Source organism: Chiloscyllium plagiosum, chromosome 28 (genome assembly GCF_004010195.1).
Source record: "Chiloscyllium plagiosum isolate BGI_BamShark_2017 chromosome 28, ASM401019v2, whole genome shotgun sequence".
Taxonomy (NCBI): Eukaryota; Metazoa; Chordata; class Chondrichthyes; order Orectolobiformes; family Hemiscylliidae; genus Chiloscyllium; species Chiloscyllium plagiosum.
The window spans coordinates 26,451,448-26,475,561 of NC_057737.1; the positions used below are offsets into that span (position 1 = coordinate 26,451,448).

General features: G+C 42.5%; 1 protein-coding gene across 2 annotated transcripts in view; it reads left to right on the forward strand.

Moving 5' to 3' along the window:
• Positions 1-17,258, forward strand: part of si:ch211-283g2.1 (sodium- and chloride-dependent GABA transporter 1) — a 94,786-nt gene extending 77,528 nt beyond the window's left edge. For both annotated transcript variants that reach the window (XM_043718553.1, XM_043718554.1), the window contains exons 10-13: positions 556-655; positions 3,387-3,484; positions 4,052-4,219; positions 17,045-17,258. In XM_043718553.1, coding sequence (XP_043574488.1) covers positions 556-655; positions 3,387-3,484; positions 4,052-4,219; positions 17,045-17,191 — 513 coding nt within the window. In that variant the 3' untranslated portion in view covers positions 17,192-17,258. The remainder of the gene's footprint in view (positions 1-555; positions 656-3,386; positions 3,485-4,051; positions 4,220-17,044) is intronic.
• The last annotated feature ends 6,856 nt before the right edge of the window (positions 17,259-24,114 follow it).

A 24,114-nucleotide genomic window follows, 5' to 3' on the forward strand; every position in this document is an offset into this window, starting at 1 on the left:
GTAACACTACTCCTACCCTCACTATGTTCACACCCAGTGTCACTCTTCTCCCCCGCCTCTGTTCATGCCTCGAGTCAGTCTTCTCCCTCTCCCTCTCCCTCTGTCACCCCCAGACTCTAACACTACTCCTACCCTCACTATGTTCACACCCAGTGTCACTCTTCTCCCCCGCCTCTGTTCATGCCTCGAGTCAGTCTTCTCCCTCTCCCTCTCCCACCGTCACCCCCAGACTCTCTCCATCCCCCTTCTCCTCTGGTGCTGCTGCTCCACGTCCAGGTTGGATCTCACAGTTTCATCATCTTCATAGCTTCACCCACAGTTGTGATGAAAAAAGTTTGCAGCTACACAGCGGATTAAACTTTAAAATTAAAATAAAGTATCACCGATGCTGGAAATCTGAAATAAAAGCAGAAAGAGTTGTGAATACTCAGCAGGTCTGACTCTATCTGTGTAGAGAGAGAGAAAAACAGGATTAGCATTTCAAGTCTGAAGACATCTTTAGAACTAGTCAGTGCCTTTTCCTTTAACATCAATCTGAAACTAATACCATTACAGGGTGGAATATACGTTTTCCAGCTGCTGGACCACTATACTGCTCAAGTGTCCATTGTTTTCCTGGCTTTTTTTGAGGTGGTTGCTGTTTGCTGTCTTTTTGGTATGTCTACCGTGTTTCTTTAATTCAATACAAAGTCTTTTTTTTAACAATGATCAGTTGTATTCCATAAATGGAGGTACGACTTAAGCTTTGAATACATTAAGTTTTGAATGTGACTTTTTTCCAAATTAAGAGAATCCTGGCTACATTTATTAAAAAAAAAATCAGTGAATAACACTGAGCTTCTTGCAATCATGGGGCATGTCAGATCCACTAAACTGATGCATACAAATGAAAATTAGCTGGAATGCCGAGTAGTCATTTAGACTAATCAAAACCTGATATGGAAGGACACGTTTTGAACAATGTTTCTCACAGCAACCATGCTCCAGAAAGACAGCAGGTGCATTAGTCACATGAAAATACCACGCTTCTCCCTTCATCATGCGAAAGTAACACCAATGCAGTAATTTGATCATGTCCAGATACTCTGAGTTATACAGGCACCTCCTGCACCAGGTGCACAGTTACCTAAAGGAAGGGTACACAAGTCAGTAAGGCCTGGATTCAAGTCCTACCTGCTCCAGCGGGGTGTCGTAACTTACCTGTACAGGTTGGCCAGAAACATCTGCACCAGTCAGCTCTCAGTCCTGATCAGGATCAAATTTGCACAACTGGCCACCGACAAAGATCAGATCAACCTCAGCTGTAATACAGTCCACGGACAATAGACCTCTTACGTTTGCTGTTGAGAAATGCAGTCCGTTTAAGGAAAATATGCAGCCTTTCTGTACACCTGTATATACCTTAGGGCTGACCCACACTCACATTCTGTACATCTGTGTATACCTTAGGGCTGACCCACACTCACTTCCTGTACACCTGTGTATACCTTAGGGCTGACCCACACTCACATTCTGTATACCTGTGTATACCTTAGGGCTGACCCACACTCACTTCCTGTACACCTGTATATACCTTAGGGCTGACCCACATTCACTTCCTGTACACCTATATATACCTTAGGGCTGACCCACACTCACTTTGGAAATCTTTACTTCAAAGCAGATTGAAAAACTGAAAAGGAAAGACTTACATTTATCTAGCACCTTCCACAAATTCAGAATGTCCAAAATACTTTCCCTCCAATTAACTATTTATCTTGTCAAACTGTACCAGGGACAGCAATCAATTTGTTCTTGCAAACAGTGGTGTGACGGTAGCCAGATAATATGTTTTTGTGATGTTGATTGAGGGACAGGTTTCAGGTACAATCATTGGAGTAAATCCCCTGTTGCTCTTTTGAAACAAGACCATGGAATCTTTTATATCAGTCCCCGATGGCCGACAGCCAATCGGCTTCTCTGTAGGTCGGTAACTTTGAGAGTGCAGAGCTGCCTCGTTGCTCCTGGTGCTTTGGTGAATCCACCTGGATTTTTATTCCCAAGTCTCTGGCGTTTTGCCAGCTTGACCCTTAGCTGAAATTGTCTAGGCTCTTTTCACATGGTTGCCACAGCGAATGAGCATTTACAGAAATAAGCCCAGACACCTTCATCATAGGTTCCGATGTGAGGATGTTCACTGATGATTGCACAATGTTCAGTACCTTTCACAGCTCCTCGCAAACTGAGGGCCTGCAGTCTCCTCATGCTTCTAACTCTTATTATTGATTTAATGAAACAGTCCATGTCTATTTGCAGCAATAGATGGACATTATTCAGGCTTCAGCTTAAATGTCAGGTAACAGCCAGCACCAGCATCGGAGAATCGAGTCATTTACCTTCGATATTCAATGGCAGTACCATCACTGAATACATGACCATCAATATTCCAGGATTTACCATTGATCAGAAACTGAACTGATATAAACACTGTGGCTACCAAAGTAGGTCAGAGACTAGGAATACTGCTGCTAGTAATTCATCTCCTATCTCCCCAGAATATATGCACCTTCTTAAAGGCACAAATTGGGAATGAGATGGAATGCTCTTCATTTGCCTGCATGTGTACAGCTCCAACAGCCCTCCAAGAGTTCGATACTATCCAGGTCAAAGCAATCCACTTCATCAGTAGCCTCCACCACCTTAAACATCCACTCCCTCCAACTTCAATGAACATTGACAGCAATGTGTACCATCGACAAGGTGCAGTAACTCACCCAGTTTCTTTCAAAAGCACTTTCTAAAGCTGCAACCTCTACCAACCAGAAGGGCAGCAGATACTGGGGAACACCACCACACATGAGAATCCTCCAATCCATTCACCATCCTCACAATGAAATATATCGCCATCCCTTCAGTGTCGCTGGATCAAATTCCTGGAATTCCCTCCCTAACAACAATGTACCTGTCGTGTACCCACACCACATGGACTGCAGCACCACACAAGAGTGTATTTAAGGATAAGCTATAAATGCTAACCAACCAGTGATACCTAGATCTCATAAGAGAAGCAAAACTAAGTATGGATCCTATATTGGCCTGATTCAGTTCATTTTCAAATTTGATTCTGCGCTTAATCTATTGTTTAAGCATTCATGCCAGTTTCTGAACTGAATCTGATTTTCTATGATAAGTGATATGCAAATCTATTGCACTCACCAGAATGTCACAAACCTGTTTTGTCATAACTCTTTATTGAAACAGATTCATTTAAGAGTGACTGATGTTAAAGATGTAAAGAAGCTTTACTTTAACAGGTTTTGTAGTTTCGAAATCATAGATATTACATAATTTATTGCTCCACGCAAAGTTTCAGCAAGATTTTACAATGATAATTTTATTATTTAAAGGTATCTCTCGATTGTCACAGAACATTGAGGAAATGCTGGGGAAAAAGCCAAATATTTACTTGCGAGTGTGTTGGCTGCTGTCACCTATACTGATACTCGTATGTATCCATTATCAAACACAGCTCTTTCAAACAAACAACTGTGAATGACTGACCCCTGGGCAAACTTGACTTTGTTTATGAAATTTATTGACGGTTATAACATGTGAAACTTTGCTTCACATTGAACTGTTTAAATTCACACTGAAATGTTTTTATATTCACCGTGATGCTCAATAAGATTTTTTTTCAGATATACTTATTAGCGGAGAAAAGGCAGCAATTTTCTTTATAGACAGGACAGTTGTAAGGATTGATTCATTGCACTTAACTGCACAGTTACCATCCCCTTTAATAATGATGCTTTGAGTATAAATGCTGTGTTGCCCTTCAAGAATCCATTAGTTATTCCAGCAGACTCTGAATCCAGCAGTGGTATGATTATTGCAATTTACCTCAGTGAATTCTGCCCATAATAAGTACTTAAAAGCATTGCTCATTCATTGACTATTCTAGTATTCGTAATTACCTTCTCCCCCTCTCTACGTTTCCATCATTGTTAATAGAACACAAACATGTGTTTATCTTTTGCTGTTTTGAACATCATGTTTCTTTTCTCTTTTCCAGATTATTATGGTGTTTGTTATCATCGACTTTGAGCCTGTGCGTTACAGCACCTATCAGTACCCAGAGTGGGGTCAAGGTCTTGGCTGGCTCATTGCTTTTGTTTCACTCATTTGGATCCCTGTCGGAGTCATCCATACGTTACTCACATTGAAAGGTTCATTCTATGAGGTACGTTCTCTTCAACCTGTGGAGGAAACATCAATACATCTTAATCAAAAGGAAATTTGAGCAGCCAGTAGAGATTTCCAACCAGTTCACTCAAACTTCCAATACACACAAGCAAACAGCACAGTGGCTCAGTGATTAGCACAGCATCAGCCTCAACAGCATCAGGGACCCAGGTTCAATTTCACCCTCTGGTGACTCTCTGCATGGAGTTTGCACATTCTCCCCGTGTCTGCGTGGGTTTCTGCTGGGTGATCCACTTTCCTTCCTCAGTCCGAAGATGTTCAGGTTAGGTGGATTGGCCATGCTGAACTACCCATAATGACCAGGGATGTTTAGTTTAGGTGCATTAGCCATGGGAAATGCAGGATTACAGGGATAGGGTAGGGGGATGGGTATGGGTGGATGCTCTTCAAGGGGTCAATGTGGACTTGTTGGGCTGAATGGCCTGTTTCTATACTGTAGATTTTGTATAAAAATAACAAGTAACTTGTGGCCTTAGATAGCAGGGGCTGGTAGATACAGCGTACAGAGGCAGTTAGTAGCTGCTCTTTCCTTTATTGTTCTCAATCCCATGTCCTACTCTCTGGCAAACTGTTACACCTTGTACGTTTTGCTTAGTGTTACTTATTCCTTCACCGCATGTCAGGTGACAATGTCGCTAATATCCCACTAAGATACACAAATCAGGTTTTGGAATTGAGGCTCCAGTGTATTGCTTACTCCACTCTGCTATCTTCCCAGCTGTGCAAATAAAACTCAAACCTTTCAACTGAGTGGGAAATTACTTACCTCTGATATTTTATAACACCCTCGTCCAAAACATGAAGTTGTCAAACACATGGAAGGTCCAGTTCTAGAAGAAAGCAGCCACCCCCATATCCACATATACATGGTTGGGAATAGTTCCTCCTGGACTTGTAAATGTCCTAAGACTCATTAACTTCATCCCCAAAGCATGAGAGAAGTTCTTTTTTTTCACTCACTCATGGGATGTAGGCATCGCTGGTTAGGAGAGCATTTATTTTCCTTCCTTAGTTGTCCTTGAGAAGGTGGTGGTGAGCTGCCTTCTTGAACTGGGGTCTTGAACTTGCTGCAGTCCACCTACTGTGGGTTAACCCATGATGCCGATAGGGAGGGAATTCCTGGATTTCAACGCAGCAGTGAAGGAACGGCGATATATTTCCGAGTCAGGTGGTGAGTGGCATGGAGGGGAACTTGCAGGTTCACATATATCTGCTGCCCTTGTCCTTCTAGATGGAAGTGGTCATGAGTTTGGAAGGTGCTGTCTGAGGATCCTAAGTGAATTTCTGCATCACACCTTGTAGATAGTACACACTGCTGCTACTGCGCATTAGTGGTTGAGTGAGTAGATGCTTGTGGATGATGTGCCAATCAAGTGAGCTGCTTTGTCCTGGATGGTGTCAAGCTTCTTGAGAGATGCTGGAACTGCACCCTTCCAGGTAAGTGGGAGTATTCCATCACACTCCTGTCTTGTGCCTTGTAGATGATGGATAGGCTTTGGAGAATCAGGAGGTGAGTAACTCCCTGCAGTATTCCTAGCCTCTGACCTGCTCTTGTAGCCATTGTGTTTAAATGGTGAGTCAAATTCGTTTTCTCGTCAATATAACGCCAAGATGTTAATAGTGAGGAAATTTAGTGATGGTAATGACATTGAAAGTCAAGGAACAATGGTTAGATCATCTGTTATTGGAGATGGCAGAAAATAGAAGGAGACAGGAGGGCCTCTGGGACCAAATTAACTGGGGACAAAGGACAGAGAAGGAGATGAAATATTCAAAGTAAATAGTCACTGGTGGGCTCTCCTTTACCACTAATACTTAGATACGAGCTGGACACAGTGCAGACAAAAGAAAATGGCAGTGGCTTGTTCAATCCACCCTTACCCAAACAACATACTGGCAGAGGTGGCTGGCGCCACAGGTATACCACAGTACTTTCACCCAACACTTATCTGGAAAGGCCTCTTTAGACTTCACATCCAGCTGTAGCTGACAGGTCTGGGTCTCTGGATTAAGACAAAGTCAGTTGTATTGGCATCATGGAAATTGCATTCACTTATGTGCTCCAGCCTGATCCAAGCAAATGTCTCACACTCTGGAATAAACAGCATTTAAAATTGGATTGGATAGTTATCCAAGTGCCTGCTTTTAACTCTGTGTAGGTACACAGCTCTGCATTAGCTAAAAACAATCTCACTTGCATGTGTGCTGGGGGGTGGGGGGAGGTATTGGGTGGGAGATGATATGGGGGCTGGGGACAGTTAACATTTCTCTCACTCTGTGCACCTGTCAGAGAAAATATATCAGCTTATACTTGGTAGTCAGTAAGCTGACAGTACAGTGCAAACTAATGAAGCATTTCAGACCCACAGCACTATATCACGTCCAGCTGTTAGTCTGCTCTTTCATGTGTGTGTGTGTGTGTGTGTGTGTGTGTGTGTGTGGTGGTGTTGCTGGTTGAAATCTCTTATGAATCTCTGTGATTTGCCTAAAGTTAGATGTAATTTTGGCAGCTCCTCACTGGGACGTAACTCTGAAATTACCCAACTCCATGTCTGAAAATCACAGCCTGCAAGAGAAAGGTTGGAGCAGCCAGTTCGAATCCAGTACTATTCTCAGGATGTATATGTCCTAAATCTACCTTAACAGCAATTAAAAACATCTTATAGGAAGGTGTCCACAAACTAAGATTGGTCTCTTGAAGTTTGCATTGACACCAAGTGACTGGGTGGATTCTCCATAGGCCCTGAACAGTATGGTTATAGCAGGAAACTTAGGAAAAGCTGTGGGTGATGTTGATTGAGGACCTTGATGTGGAGAGGTAAAAAGTGACATTGTTTAACCAAGTCCTGGACATCGCGATGAGATTGTTGCCAGTGTGCAGCAACAGACTTATTCATCGAGATCATTGTTCATTACTACCTCATCTCAGCCCATTATTATGCAAGCTCCCTTTCTCTCACCCATTGGATAGAAACTAGATGTTGAGAATCAGTGAGGACCTGGCAACTCCAGCTTCCTCTGGCCACATCCTGGGGTCCCTCGCTCCCTCTCAAGTGCTCATTCACATTTTTGCTCTTTAACCCCTCTGCTAGACCCTAACGTAAAACATGACTTCAATCTTGCCTTGCTGTCAGGCACAGCCGCAACCCAGGATGTCGGTCCAGGTTACTGGCAGAGATCAGTCAAGGGGACATGTATGACAAAGTGCTATATTTATCTTGCGGTTACACCACGTGTCAGTTGGGTACGCACAAATACACTGCATGTGCTGCAAGCAACATGACCATATCACAAAGTCTGTGGGTAGCAGTGCTCAGTCAACTGCAGGGTGAAGCTGAGGTCCCCTCATCCCCCACTGCCTTGTGATTGGTGCTGAGCACTGATAACGAGAGCAATGGAGTGATGTTATATCCAGCAGATCCAGAGCCAAGCTCTCCATGGCAGCGCCAACCATCCATGCAGAATACCAGTCACTCACATGTCTGAGGCAGCAGAGTCCCAACCACATTAGTTACTGCCAATCTTCAGCCTTTGTACTAGGTTTCCCCATGCCCACCCCTCTGTTTCTGCCTGTTCATATTGATGAAGTCCTGAATGGACGGACACCTTTTCCTGCCTCGGGCCAAACAGGTGCCTGGTTTCGCCCATTGCCTGGGAGCTGGGATGTTTCCTCTTCAATCAGCTGCAGCGACGCGGCAATGACGTGCTCAGCACAACGCACTCACAGCTCGAATGGTGCCAACCGCGGAGTTGGGATCTGAGCTGGTAGAGGGTATAGTCTCTGACCTGGTGGAGGTATAGTCTCTGAGCTGACGGAGGGTATAGTCTCTGAGCTGGTGGAAGGTATAGTCTGTGACCTGGTGGAGGGTATAGTCTCTGAGCTGGTGGAGGGTATAGTCTCTGATCTGGTGGAAGGTATGGTCTCTGAGCTGGTGGAGGGTATAGTCTCTGAGCTGGTAGAGGGTATAGTCTCTGAGCTGGTGGGGGGTATAGTCTCTAACCTGATGGAGAAGGTATCTTGAGGTACCACTTCCCTGTTGGTGGAGAGTGTGGCCATGTCATGCCTACCTGAAGGAGGTAAAAGGATGTTGTGGATAACGTGGAGAGGTTCTGTCATTTTAAATATTACATTCGCTGTGATAACAATGGGAGAATAACACAACAATGACAAAGGCCCATTGTTCAGTTGTCAGGACAGTAAAATTTTTGCCCTCCCCGGAGCAACCCTGGTCTTCACCTGCCTGGGCCAAGCTGCTCTCTGCTTAGGCAGAGAGAGAGAGAGAGAGAGCAAACTAACATCTGCACGCCACCAGCCATCCTGGCTCTTTCAGCCTTACCGTGGACTGTTAGCTCCCTGGGCTGAGACAAAGGGAACGATTAAGGCAGGTGAAAGTGGCTGGGTCAGTGATTAGTGTTGGTGCAGGTGGGGGAAAGGTAGGGAGTTATTCTGAGTGAGCAAGTAGGCAGCACAGAGGCCACTGGTGCAGTGGGAGTTTAGGGTGGGTCAGAATGAGTGAGGGAAGAGTTTTGCAGGCAATAGTGAGTGATAGAGTGTGAGCCTTGGTGGAAGGTGGGCGCACTGGCAGAGATAGAGTGAGTGTGACACTTACCCTGGTGAGGGGGAAAAGATCATTGACCTTCTTCCAACATTGCTGGGGAGCTCCTCCTCCTCCAGACAGTGGAGACAGCACTGAACTGGGAGGCAACCTCCCAGAGAGTGGCATTGAGGGCTCCTCTTCTAGTCTGGTGGAGGAGGAGATGTGGGGCGGAGTGCCCTCCTCTGCACTGCCACCTACAGCAGGATCTCCATGTCCCTGCCCACAAAGTCAGACACCATTCTCCCCATGTCTGCCATGTCCACAGCGAAAGGCTTCAGACATGCAGGACAGCTCTGGACTACCAGTTCCTTTATATTCATTCAGAATATAGGCACTACTGGCCAGGCTAGCACCTATTGCCCATCTCTAATTGACCAGGCGCAGGTTAAGAGTTAATCCACATTGCTGTGGGTCTGGATTCATATGCAGGCCAGACTGGGAAAGGATGGCAGATTTCCTTACCTAAAGGGCATTTAGTGAACCCAGATGATTTTTACAACAATTGCCTTTGCATTATTGCCATAAGGTCAGCACTTTATTCTAGAATGTTTTGTTTTATTGATTTCTAATTTTGCCATCTACCAGCGTGGGATTCAAATGCTGTCCCTGGAACATAGGCCTGGGCTTCTGGATTGTTACTACAGTGGCACCACTACTGTGCCACATGACACAATGTCTTTTTAAGATGGCACCTGCGTCAGGGATCCTGAGACATCCTGGCAGTGGTGAGTTCTTCCGGCCAAAGTGACAGGGAGAGGCAAAGGGGGCACAGTAGGTGTTAGTGAGGAAAGTCTGGGACAACTGTGTGAGAAAAATCACTAGGCCTAGGAGAAACCCACCATGAAAATCGACAAAACTGACATAGCCGATTTCTGGTACGACTCAGCTCACTGTGTCTGTCTGTAGACAGACTGAATCCTCTTTTATCAGGTTTTAGTGGAAATGTATAGAATCCCTGGGCACTTGTTTTGATTGATTAGCCAGCCTGGCTCAGTGGTGGGACTGATCGATGGGACTGGGCTTCCTTGCACTCACTTAATCAGTGCAATGGTTCACAGCTCGAGTCACCTCGTTGAAGGAGACGGATCATTTGATTGGTATTCTACCACCCCCTCCCCCCATACCCCACCACACCACCTCCCCTGTTTCCCCCCCCCCCCCCCCCCAGTTAGCTTTCTGGTATATTGATGATTGGATTGGTGCCGTTTCCTGCTCTGATGGGAACTCAAAACTTCATCAACTTTGCCTCCAACCTCTTCACTTGCCACCTTGGACTCCTCCTGGGACAGTCTTTCAATAAGGTCTAGAACCAGGTGACACAGTCTTGGAGGAGGTAGGCCATTTATGACTAGGAGGGAAGGAATTTCTTTACCCAGAGGCTAATGAATCTCTGGCATTATGTAATCCAGAGGGCAGTGAAGGCTAAATTAGTGAGTGTATTCAAAACTGAAATTGACAGTTTTCTAAATATTTATGGTATCAAAGGATGTGGGAACTGTTATGATACCAGCTAATGGAACAATTGGACAAATCAGATCCCAGAATGATATCTGACTTGAAAAATCATGTTTTCTTTGTTTAGTTTGTCAATGTGATGGTTATTCATTGAGACACAGTCACAGTAGGTTGCAGATTGGATTTTCTTTAACAATAAAAATTTATTACACAACAGGAGACATTTTTAAAAAGTAATCTATACATAGAAGACAATTAGAATGATCACAAAACACACGACAAAACCTTTCAACCTGTTTCCCAATACAACCCATCTTGTAAACCACTTAGGGACATTTTACTGCATTAAAGCATTTTATATGTACAAGTGGCCCCGAGCAGACAAACTGAAGCTCTATTTGCCTGTTTTGCTGAGATATAGTGAAGTTGTGATGTGTCAAAATTAGCCAATCCTGCCAGCAAACTAGGAAATTGATAGAAAGATGATTTCGAGAAATCAAAGTTCCGTATTGTTAGCTCCAACTTAGCCAAACTAGTCAAGGCAAACTTGGCACATGGTGGTGCCACCCTAACCATATGGATTGGAGCGAGTGACCTGACAGTGTGAATAGACTGGCTTGCCATTATTAACATTAAGGTCTCTCTGTGAAACACTTCACATTTAGCTAAAACTGAAAAAGTTAAAAGTGATTGTCACTGGAATCAAAGTGAAGTTGATACCAATTGGAAAGCTTCACATGGTGTGCGTGAAAAGGAGGGAGATTCCACCATTACAGTTGTCAACCATTCTGAAGCACAAGGTAGACATCTTGGAACAGTTTGACGCGTTGACATTCTCTTTAGCAAGGAATGTCAAAGCAGATCTGTTAACAGGTTTCAAGGCAGTCTGAGCACAGAACGATCCCATCACCAGCCCAAGCCTGCAGGAATAAGGGTAAAGGTAAAGTCACTATAGTCCCAGAGGACCATAGAGTTGCTCTGTCAGTACAGACAGATGACTGGTGGTTATTTAACCTGAGGATCACCAAACCTCAAATGAGGGGAGAAGTTTAGAAGGACACTCCTTCACAGTAATCTCAACTGGAGTGGGAAGTGGACCCATACTGTTGGCATCACTCTGCATCACACACCAGCCATCTAGCGAACTGAGTTAAAAGAGGAGCTGTGCTGATAAAGAGGCTAGGTCTCAAGGAGTTCACCTGCAGTGATGGATGTCAAACTCATTCAGGACCAAACACAGCATGGTGTGCACACAGTCAGTGCTGAGGGTGCCGCAGTTAGAACACCTTTGACAGATAACGGCCTGTCAAATGGTCACTGCCACGTCCTAAATGTGCATCTGGCCAGGGGATATATTTTAATGGAGATGATTGGTGTCTTGTGTCAGGTTGCTGTCTGAATTTTGAAGCTGATGGTCAGAAATGAAGTAAGGGATGTGCCACTGCTGTGATCTGTGCCAACGTAGACAGCACTGAAAAGCCGATCAGAGAGTCCACAGCCACCTCGCTTTGCAAATGTTAGGAGACTAGCCATACGATATGAGGCTAACAAAACCATGTATGGATCTGGAAAGTGGAAAAAATGAATCATTTGAAGAAAAGAAAAATTATCATCATCACAGATATCTGTCCTATGCACCCTGACTGTCTCAGACATGTGGAAAAGCCCTCTACAATTTGATTCATCACAAATGTACTGTAGGTGTTTAACAAAAAGCTGCACAGCCAGAAATGCAGCAGTCATGGGAGTTAAAAGGCTGCGGTCATGTTTTGCTTTTCAAACACACATCAACACAAGGGTAAACAAGGTGGGTCTCCTAACTCAAAAGAGCTAGAATGTGCTGTGTAATACCAACAGATGTCCACTTGGTGGTGCCACCTAACCATAATCAGTGCTCAAGTGGCTGAGAGCAAGCAAATAGGAAAGGGCTGGTTGGTGCATTCATACATCACAAGTTAGTTTGTTGCACATTTTGCTTCATATATGAAAATTAAGCAGATTCTTTGAATATTTATTACATTGTTAGTGGAATGATAAAGCTGAAGTTGCTAGCATCTAAACAGTAAATTGATTGACAAGTGAGCTGTCAACTCCTTGTCAAAATGATGTCTATATCTAAAACCTTAAGTTGCTGTTTCTCTTCTTGTTTATTGACTGGACACATCCAGTAGTTTTTCCTTGTATTTCAGATTGTGTTTTCTTTCTTGCTTATGTCAGTGCAAACATTATAGATAACTTCTGAAGATTGTAAAACTTACAGTAATGTAAGTGAATCTTTCTAGAGGGTGTGCCTCTTTTTAGAGATACTGCCCATCTTTAAGGTGAATAGCCAAATGCTTTTCCCCAGGCTAGGGCAATCTAAAACTAGGCAGCATAGAGTTAAGTGAGAGGGAAGAGTGCAGAAGAGCATTTTCTTTGACCGTGAGAGTGGTGAGTGTCTGGAACAGGCTACCAGAGTTATGTTGGAGGTGAATACAATTTTGTCATTTAGATTAGATTCCCTACAGTTTGGAAACAGGCCCTTTGGCCCAACAAGTCCACACCGACACTCTGAAGAGCAACCCACCTAGGCCCATTCCCCTTCACCTAACACTATGGGCAATTTAGCATGGCCAATTCACCTAACCTGCACATCTTTGGACTGTGGGAGGAAACCCACCCAGACACGGGAAGAACGTGCAAACTCCACATAGACAGTTGTCCGAGGCAGGAATTGAACACAGGTCCCTGGCGCTGTGAGGCAGCAGTGCTAACCACTGAAACACTTTAAACAGGTACATGGATGGAGTAGGTATGGAGGGATAGGAACAAAACACAGGCAAATGGGATTAGTATAAATTCTGAAAACAGGGTGGAATGGTCAAGTTGGGCCAAAGCACCTGCAGACCTCTTTGAGTCTAAGTTGCTGTACCATTTGCTCTCTAATGGTGTAGACCTAGTACTATTTGCTTCAAGGTAAATGGAATTGGTTCAATACATTTCCATGACAGGACTGAGGCCTTGTTAAGCCTCATCACATCACCAGGATCAGCAGAGTCCTCAAGGCAGGAACATTAATTGTGATGCATATGTTATTCTTCCTCGAATGTCCCTTCCTGCACTAGCACTTTATAGAGGGGATAAAGCACTTTATCAGCTTCACCAAAGTTGTCTTTCTTCTCTGTAGTCGTACATCAAATGTTTAAACTCTTTTTTCCTTGTGTCTGTTTTAATCCCTGACCTTTTTCTTTTCCACTTTGTCCTTTAAACTGTAACAGTCCAAATATAGATTGGGATAATGTCAATGTAAAGGAATGGGAGAGACATCAATTTTGGAAATAAATGCAGGAGAACTTCCTTGACCAGTACATCATCAATCCAATTGGGAGGGGTCAGTGCTGAGCAGTCTGTAGGCCAGTGGACCAAGGTGTGTGAGGAACATTTGGTCTAAAAATGTTTGGATTAATAATGGAAAAGAACAAAGAGCTATCTAGAGTAGAACATCTAAATTGGAAGAAGGGTAACTTCAATAGAATGACAGCAGATCTAGTCAGGATAAAATTAATCCAAAGACTAACCAAAAAAAGCTAATGGAACAATGGATCATCTTTAAGGAGGAAATGCTTGAGAGGAAAACAGAGTTGAATATAGACAGAGGGAAGACTTGATGGGCTGAATGGCTTTCTTCTGCTTACGGCAACATAATCAAGGTCCTTTGGAATGACTATGGGATGGGATTATGATTTGGTTTTTAAAAACCATGTATTATCCCATTCATTCTTCAAGCAAAAGTCTGACCAAATATAATACATAAGGAGTGGAAGTGAAGGGAAAATAAGATTGGCAAAGAGAATATGTTAATAAAATAACAATTAGAAGAAAAAAATATGCCAAAGACTGCATGCCAGTCCAGTAATGTTAAACAGGAGGTGGGATAGATCCAATTAAAGACAGAGGAGATGACATAATCTTAAAGGAACAGATCAAACCTACAATATTTAATGAGTAAATTGTGTCTGTCTTTACTAAGAAAGACAATGCTAATGAAGTAATAGCAGAAATAAGGATGGGAGAAGTAATGGATGGAGTTAAAATTGATCAGTAGAATGTATCAGAAAGGCTGTCAATTCAGAGGATACCTAATCAGCTGGTCCAGATGGGTTCCATCAGAAGTTATGAAAGGAAATGGTGAGGTGGAAATAGGATGAAGCCTTCCCTTAATCTTCAAATCTTCCCTACATGTAAGAGTAGTGCCAGGGATTGAAGAATGCCAAATGTAACACCTTTATTTTAAAAATAAAGGATGGGAAGACATTTCAGTAACTACATTTGGTTATAGAAATGGCTTGGATATTGTAATTCAGTGTAAAATGTTGAAGTTTGGAAGAATGTCAATCAGGATGATAGGATTTGAGTGCAACAGTCAAAGACTGGCAAAATGGACAATCAGATGGCAAATGAAACTTATTACAGAAAAGTGTGGTGTGAAGCATTTTAGGAGGAGGAATAGGGACAGCTAATATAGACTCAATGATGCAGTCCTAAAGAGTGCAGGGATAGAGGGACCAGATTGTTCATTTACATAGATCTTTGAAGGTGACAGGACATATTGAGAGAGGAATTAGCATGGGATTCTGTGTTTTATAAATAGGGGCACTGAGTACAAAAAGCAGGGAGGTTTTGCTGCATCTTGATTTGGTTAGGCCACAACCAAAGTATTGGGTCTAGTTCTGGTCAACACACTTAAGGAAGGATGAAAGAGTTTGTGAGATGGTACAGACGAGAAATACCAGAATGTTTTCAGGGATGAGGGATGTGAGTTACAAGATTAAGTTGGAGAAACCGAGATTTGCTAGCTATATAGATAACGAAAAATTTAATTAAAGCATGCGGACGGAAACTGTCCCCTTTGGCTGATCATACTGGAAGTCAGTGACTTAGAGAGTTAGCAATTTGGACAGGTTTTGTGGGGGAGCTGTGAGGAATTACACTTTGCTTTTGCATGGCATGTGGTAATGACTTGAAACACACTGGCTACAGGGTGGTGGAAGCAGAGACAATCAATAATTGCAAAAGGAAATTTGTCGGGCACTTGAGGGAAATCAATTTGTAGAACGACAAAGATTAGCAAAGATTTGGAACTGACCGGAATACTGTCAGAGGGGCAGCATGAACTCAGCAGGTCAAATGGCCTTTCCATACGCTATAATGACGTTATGGCCCTTTTTAAATGAATTAGTAAATGTAGACATTTAAATTATAAAACTATATAACATATTATATAATATAATAGGGTTGTACATAAAGACGGTTTTGTCAATGTTTTTAAGATATCAGGAATTTACTTACAGGTGTTACTGAGATGGCTATACCTGCTTAGCAATAGTCGTCAATGGCAGAGACAGGCAATAATCATACAATATAGACAGAAACATAGATTTACAAAGAGGTATTGATAAAGTGAGTGGACAAAATTGTGACAAATGGATTTCAATGTATACACATATAAAATTTTGGACTTAAAAGGAAAAATGCATTGCAAAATGTGTGAAAATATGAAAATTGTGACAGTCCAAAGATACTTGATATCTAACTCTAAAAAAATAAGCAGAAAAGCTAATGGAATGCTGGACCTTGTATAATTGCAGCACAATTTCAACCGCCTTGTAGTCCCTAGGTATAAAGTCATGTAATAACTATCCAAAATTCTTGATTCCCTCAAGTAGATCGGGACACCATCTCTTAGAAAGGATATTGTGGCCTTGGAGTGAATGTGGGTAGATTTACTAAAATGACAACTCAACTTTAAGGGTTAAATTACAAAGTGAGATTACATAAATGAAGGTTATTTAGAAAGTTTAAAATGAATAAGGAAGAGTCTCATCCAGATTGTTTAAAGTATGTGTCTCTATTTGTACCAAAATATTGTATTGTGCTGAGAAACTAGCAATATGATTTTACATAGTATGGAAACCATTTAATTACAAAATAGTTTGTCTTAAGGGATTGGAGTCTCAATGAGTTTATTCTCTGACTTTTCACCTGAGTGCAACTCTTAAAATTCAGTTTGCTAGTTTAAGGCTAAAAGATGTAAGGGTCACTTTGAAATGAATGAGGACAACATCAAAACACAAAACTAACCAGAATTTGAAATGAACTGACACAGGATTCAGAAATTGAGTCTGTGTGTGGTTTGAAGGAACAATTAGATTCCCTACAGTGTGGAAACAGGCCCTTTGGCCCAACAAGTCCACACCAACCCTCCGAAGAGTAACCCACTAAGACCCATTCCCCTCCATTTACCCCTTCACCTAATACTATGGGTAATTTAGCATGGCCAATTCACCTAACCTGCACATTGTGGAACTGTGAGAGGAAGCTGGAGCACCCTGAGGAAACCCACGCAGACACGGAGAGAATGTGCAAACTCCACACAGGCTGTTGCCTGAGGCGGGAATTGAACCCGGGTCTCCGTGAGGCAGCAGTGCTAACCATTGTGCACATAATTCTCTAAGGTTGGTTTGGGAACAAACATACTGAGCCGTTCAAGTGCCGGTATTTGTGGGAACAATTCAACATGATATTTGGACAAATAGTGAAAAGTCTGGTAGGCTGTCAATTTTCACCCTGATAGGTATAAAAACTGAACTCAAAAACTGAAGTTTGAATCCTACTAAGTTCATAGCTTCATAAACGTTTTCCAATCTTTGAAGAGGGCTTTTCAGATCTGACTGTAAGTCTGTATTAATGTTGAAATTTATCTATTTCAGAGACTCATTAGCTCGATCACTCCTTTTGGTTTCGATCATGACCGGAAGCAAACAGGAGTTACAAAGACTGAGCCTTTACAGGATATTCCAATGGCTGGCAAGTCACCAGCACTGCAAAATGAAATGTTGAAGAACACTTCCATTTAACACACAAAGCACCAAAGCTTTGCTTAGCAATTGTGAAACTTGATTTAAAATGCTTGATTCTATGTGAGAAAGTTATGTTTTATTCCCATTTTATCCGTAATTCCCAGCACCTCTCCACTTGTCAACATACCTGTTCAAATTGTGTTTGATTAGATTCCCTACAGTGTGGAAACAGGCCCTTCGGCCCAACAAGTCCACACCGACCCTCTGAAGAGTAACCCACCTATCTTTGGACTGTGGGAGGAAACCGGAACACCCAGAGGAAACCCACCCAGACACGGGGAGAATGTGCAAACTCCACACAGATAGCCACCCAAGGCTGGAATTGAACCTGGGTCCCTGGTGCTGTGAGGCAGCAGTGCTAACCACTGAGCCACCATGGTTTTGATGTTTTTTCGTTTTCTAACCATCCCAATGGGAAACTACTGACCTGCTCTCAGTACATTTATCGGGTTTATAATTATGCAATAAGATCCATTCCATTGCACTGCATAACCTATTTAAACCTTTGACATTTGCTGAATAGCCATGTTGAAATGTGCAGAATAAATAATGCATGTTTTTATATTTTAACATGAAGCTTTTAGACCCACCCACTTCAGAATAAAGTTCTCAAATCCCACCTGGTAATGTTAATGGTTTATCGCATATTTGATAGTTAGCAAAAGGGTTCTTCACTTTGTTAACATACTGTAGTCTATACAACACTAAATAGAATTGACTTTCCTGATGGTATTGGCATGCATGTGGGAATAGAGTGGGTAAACCTGTTAATAGCAGAATCTAACTCCTGGAAAGTTATTCAATGAGCAATTTATGTACTGGTACTGTTCACATTTGTCCACAAGGTATTCCTCTGCTATTGATACTTTTTTATGCAGAGGGTAGTGCGTGTATGGAATGAACTGCCAGAGGAAGTGGTGGAGGCTGGTACAATTACAGCATTTGAAAGGCATCTGGATGGGTAAATGAATAGGAAGGGATTGGAGGGATATGGGCCGGGTGCTGGCAATGAGACGGGATTGGTTTAGGATATCTGGTCAGCATGGAAGAGTTGGACCGAAGGGTCTGTTTCCATGCTGTACATCTCTAATACTCTAACACTGTACAGCAAGAGCTTCCCTGAAAATAGGGTCTGGCATTTCATGACAAGGCTATTGGGAAAACCAGGATTGTAATCTCATTCTGAATGGGATCACATGGAAATTATAGACAGTAACATGTCATTCACAATGGGAACCAGTCAGCAGCTGGAGTATAAATTTTGTTGTATTTGATCTGAAGGTGAAACATCCTCAATGATTCCTATTTTCGTTTTGTTAAGTTCCGGTTAAATTTAAATTGTTATGAGATTTTCAGCCTGCATTTAAACCACATCTGAGACAATCATTCCAAGCAGCCGGATGGTTCACACTGCTGCAAACAGGACTTCTGAAATCAGAGAAAAATTCACAGCCAATATCACCAGGAAGTCAAACTGAAGCATCTTCTTTAACCAATGCTTTGTACTAGAGCTTCATTGGACTGTTAAAATATATACTGGGTTAAACATGGCTGGACACAATTTCCTTTATGTTCTGAGGAAATATTTGTGTAATGCATTTGTCAGCATAACATGGGTTACAAAGGGAGGACACACATTGGCTAGTGTGTTTTTTTTTTAAAAGAATAGTTCTTAAAGGACTATACTAACCCAACAGTAAGGTCAACAAACTCAGTCACAATGGCCAAGAAAACGGAGAACGCAGACTTTGACATATTCTGCCACTTGGGAGACCGAACCACAGATGAGATTCCGCAATTTGTTATGGCTCTAGACAGGAGACCCTTAACTATTAAGATCTCAGGTGAGGAGGGATGAACTGGCTCCCCTTTTTATTTCATCCACTGCTTTCAATTGGTTACAAGGTTAATTATTTTGTTTAAGCTATAAATGCAGTGTCTGATATTGGTTATTTAAAACATCTGGTTAGGGAGAATTTTGAGGGTCATTGAGTGTTTTAATTTTACTGTGTTGTGAATAGAGGGATAGGGAGGATGATTTGATTTGGCTGTCTTGGTCATAACAGCATAAATAGGCACAGAAATAGACCATACAGCTCTCGGAGATCTGAGCTGACCTACTTTGACACCATTTTCCTGCACTTTTCCTTGATGTCTTTAAATGTGTAGACATCTATCAATCTCAGTGATAACTGAACATCAGGAGACCCCTGGGGCAAAGGATAGCAATGATTTACCATTCTTTTCATGAAGGATTTCCTCGCTCAGTCCCAAATGGCATGCCCCTTAGACCGAAACTTAGTCCAAGACCTAGAAACTCCAACCAGGGAAAGTTGGTGGATTTGGTGTTAAACCTAGTGAATCATATAGTACATAAGTGGCCCTTCGGCCCATCAAGTCTGTGTCACCAAAAATGTACTGTTGACTCCATTTTCCTGCACTAGGTCCATAGCTTTGAATATTATGAGTTTTCTCGTGTTCATCCAAGTACTTCTTAAAGTTACCTGCCTCAATAACCATGCCAGGCAGTGCATTCCAGATGCCCACCACCCTCTGGCTGGAAAGATTTCTTCCTCAAATCCCGTCTAAACCTCCTGCTTTTCATTTAAAATTATGCTCCCTAATCATTGATCCTTTAACTAAGGGGAACAGCTGCTTTCTATTCAACTTGCTCCTCAATCTTACACACCTCAAAGTTTGGGAGAAGATTTGTAGCTCGGGTGCTCGTTGTTGTGGTTCTGTTCGCTGAGCTGGGAATTTGTGTTGCAGACGTTTCGTCCCCTGTCTAGGTGACATCCTCAGTGCTTGGGAGCCTCCTGAGAAGCGCTTCTGTGATCTTTCCTACAAACCACTACAAATGCCGAAGGAAACATCACAGAAGCACTTCACAGGAGGCTCCCAAGCACTGAGGATGTCACCTAGATAGGGGACGAAACGTCTGCAACACAAATTCCCAGCTCGGCGAACAGAACCTTACACACCTTGATCAGGAACTCCCCCACCCCCACACCTCAAGCTTCTCTGCTTCACGCAGGCTGAAAGGAAACACTTCGAAAGTCTGTAGGCACCAATGAATAACTACATATAAACAAATGAAAAAGACAGAAGTAGCGTACCGGAGGAGATGAAGTCAATGTGCCCAATGATGAGCTGACTGCAGCACTCAAGTAATAATATGAGTATTAACAATAAAAATTTGCTGATTTAAAGAATCACAGTAACAGTGATTTGGAGTTGTAGCCCTGAATGCATTTCCAGGTATGTTTCATTCTAGCATAATACATTGTGCTCACTGGGATTCAATAACAGCACTGTTACTAATGATTATGGGGCAGATTCTCTCTGGACCATATCAGGGAGTAATTACAGTGGAAATCATCTGCATTGTACACTTCTGTTAATGGCTTCATCGCCTGGGGTTCCTTATGATGAAGCAGTCTCTGAAAACAGGCAGGACTAAATGGAATCTCATTAGGAGAACGAGGGTTCAAATGGGAGTAGAATGCTCCTGCTATGTGAATGACTTTAGATAGTTTCCAATCATCTGTTCAGAGATGTTATCACACACTCTCGAAGATGTAGGACATTGAGTCATAAAGTCCAACCCGTCCATGCCAATCAGATATCCCAACCTAATCTAGTCCCACCTGCCAGTACCCGGCCCATATCCCTCCAAACCCTTACTATTCATATACCCATCCAGATGCCTTTTAAATGTTGTAACTGTACCAGCCTCCACCACTTCCTCTGGCAGCTCATTCCATACTCGCACCACCCTTTGTGTTGCTCCTTAGGTCCCTTTTATCTCTTTCCTCTCTCACCTTTAAACCTCTACCCTCTAGTTCTGGACTCCACCACCCTGGGGAAAAGATCTTGTCTATTTTTCCTATCGATGCCCCTCATGATTTTATCAACCTCTTTGAGGTCATCCCTTGGCCTCCAATGCTCCAGGGAAAACTGCCACACCCTATAGCTCAAATCCTCCAACCCTGGAAACATCCTTGAAAATCTTTTCTGAACCCTTTCATGTTTCACAACGTCCTTTCGACAGGAAGGAGACCAGAATTGTTCACAATATTCCAAAAGTGGCCTAAACCAATGTCCTGTACAGCCACAACATGACCTCCCTACTCCTGTACTCAATACTCTGACCAATAAAAGCAAAACATACCAAATGCCTTCTTCATTATCCTATTTACTTACTTGCAACTAATTTCAAGGAGCTATGAACCTGCACTCCAAGGTCTCTTTGTTCAGCAACACTCCCTAGGATTTTACCATTAAGTGTATAAGTCCTGCTCTGATTTGCTTTCCCAAAATGCAGCATCTCACATTTATCTGAATTAAACTCTGTCTGCTATTCCTCAGCCCATTGGCCCATCTGATCAAGATCCCATTTTACTCTAAGAAAACTTTCTTCACTGTCCACTACACCTCCAATTTTGGTGCCATCTGCAAACTTGCAAACTATACCTCCTATGTTCACATCCAAATCATTTATATAAATGACAAAAGCAGTGGACCCAGCACCGATCCTTGTGGCACATCGCTGGTCACAGGCCTCCAGTCCAAAAAGCAACCCTCCACCACCACCCTCTGCCTTCTACTTTTGAGCCAGTTCTGTATCCAAATGGCTAGTTCTCCCTGTATTCCATGAGATCTAAACTTGCTAACCAGTCTCCCATGGGGAACCGTGTCGAACGCCTTACTGAAGTCCATATAGATCACATCTACCGCTCTGCCCTCATCAATCCTCCTTGTTATTTCTTCCAAAAACTCTATAAAGTTCATGAGACATGATTTCCCACATACAAATCCATGCCGACTGTCCCCAATCAGTCCTTGCCTTTCCAAATACACGTACATTCTGTCCCTCAGGATTCCCTCCAACAGTTTGCCCACCACTGACGCCGAGCTCACCAGTCTATAGTTCCCTGGTTTTTCCTTACCACCATTCTTTATTTGTGGCACGTTAGCCAACTTCCAGTCTTCCAGCACCTCACCTGTGACTATTGATGATACAAATATCTCAGCAAGGGGCCCAGCAATCACTTCCCTAGCTTCCCACACAGTTCAAGGGTACACCTGATCAGGTCCTGGGGATTTATCCACTTTTATAAGTTTCAAGACATTCAGCACCACCTTCTCTGTAATATGGACATTTTTCAAGATGTCACCATCTATTTCCCTACATTCGATATCTTCCATGTCTTTTTCCACAGTAAACACTGATGCAAAATATTCATTTAGTATCTCCCCCATCTCCTGCAATTCCATATATAGGCTGTCTTGCTGATCTTTGAGGGGCCCTATTCTCTCCCTAGTTACCCTTTTGTCCTTAATGTATTTGTTAAAACCCTTTGGATTCTCCTTAACACTGTTTGCCAAAGCTGTCTCATATCCCCATTTTGCCCTCCTGATTTCCCTCTTAAGTATACTCCTACTGCCTTTAGATTCTAAGGATTCACTCAATCTATCCTGTCTATACCTGACATATGCTTCCTTCTTTTCCTTAACCAAAACCTCAATTTCTCTAGACATCCAGCATTCTGTTTACCTACCAGCCTTTCCTTTCACCCTAATAGTAATATACTGTCTCTGGACGTTACCTCATTTTTGAAGGGTTCCCATTTTCCAGCTGTCCCTTTACCTGCAAATATCTGCCCTCAGTCAGGTTTTGAAAGTTCTTGCCCAATACCATTAAAATTAGCCTTTCTCCAATTCAGAACTTCAACTTTATGATCTGAGCCATTTAAAGTTGAGTACAGGACCCAATGATTTGCATTTGTTTGCAATTGAGCAGGATACCCGAAAGGCTAAAGAACTCAGTGTTATTGAGGAGTGAAGGGATGACTGTCCATTTTTTCCTTTAGATTTTAAGTTGCTCGCTGGAAGCAGAGTGGAAGAAAATCAACTTTTGCAAGTGCAACTGTTTTGTTTTATGAAAACACAAACAGAAGATTATTTTGTTATGGACTCAGCTGACAGCAATATTGGACAGGTCAGATCCCAGAATGAAATCTGGCTTGTTAGATCATCTAATAATTTGCTGCAGTTCATTGTTAGTCACATTTTCACAAGGCTGCAGCTGTTCTTTAATAACAGAAGGAAAGGGAAAATTAATAGAAAGATCTTAAGACAAAATGAAGCTTTATCTAATTCCCAACCCCTGCTACAGGAGAAATATCACTCTTATCTCAGTCATTTAAAATTTCTGCTTGACTGACTTTTCCCATTTCTTTATCTTGAACTATGGAGACAATGTTAATGGCTCCTTTGTGAGTCTGCTTACATAAACCTCCTGCATTCCTAGTGGTCTGGACTTTCACAGCTCTAATAAGACTTCGACCAAACTCTTCTGGTTTGGAAGTTCCACATGAAAGGACTTCAACAATGGCTGGCTCCCCTGAATTGATTTGATTGTCCTGTTGGGAGCAACTGTTCTATCGTCTAGACAGAACTCTGGGTTCTTCTGTTCTGAGGTATAATGTGTTTCCCTCTATCTGTCATACACCTAACCATATAAACATTTTATCCATTAACACCACAAAGGGTCTCAGAGGAATTCAACTGCAACCACATGCTTTCTTTATACTGATTCATTTAAGACACTATCCAAATCACTTTCTGTCCTTAAAAAACCTACAGAACACAGAGCATCAGGTGGAGTATTGTGGGACAGTACTGGAAGCATTTAATTGGAGTGGCTCAACACTGTCCCAATGAAAACATTTATTTGTACATCCAGAGTGTGTGTGTGACAGCAGCAGGACAACGGTACAGAGCAGGATTCTGCAGTAGAACAGATTAAGGTCACTGTTACTTTCTGGCTCTGCTACCTCATGACATTCCAGTGAATTTCTGGGCCAGGTTCAATATGATATTTCCTTTTTGTTCAGTATAAGTTAGGCTAATAGGTG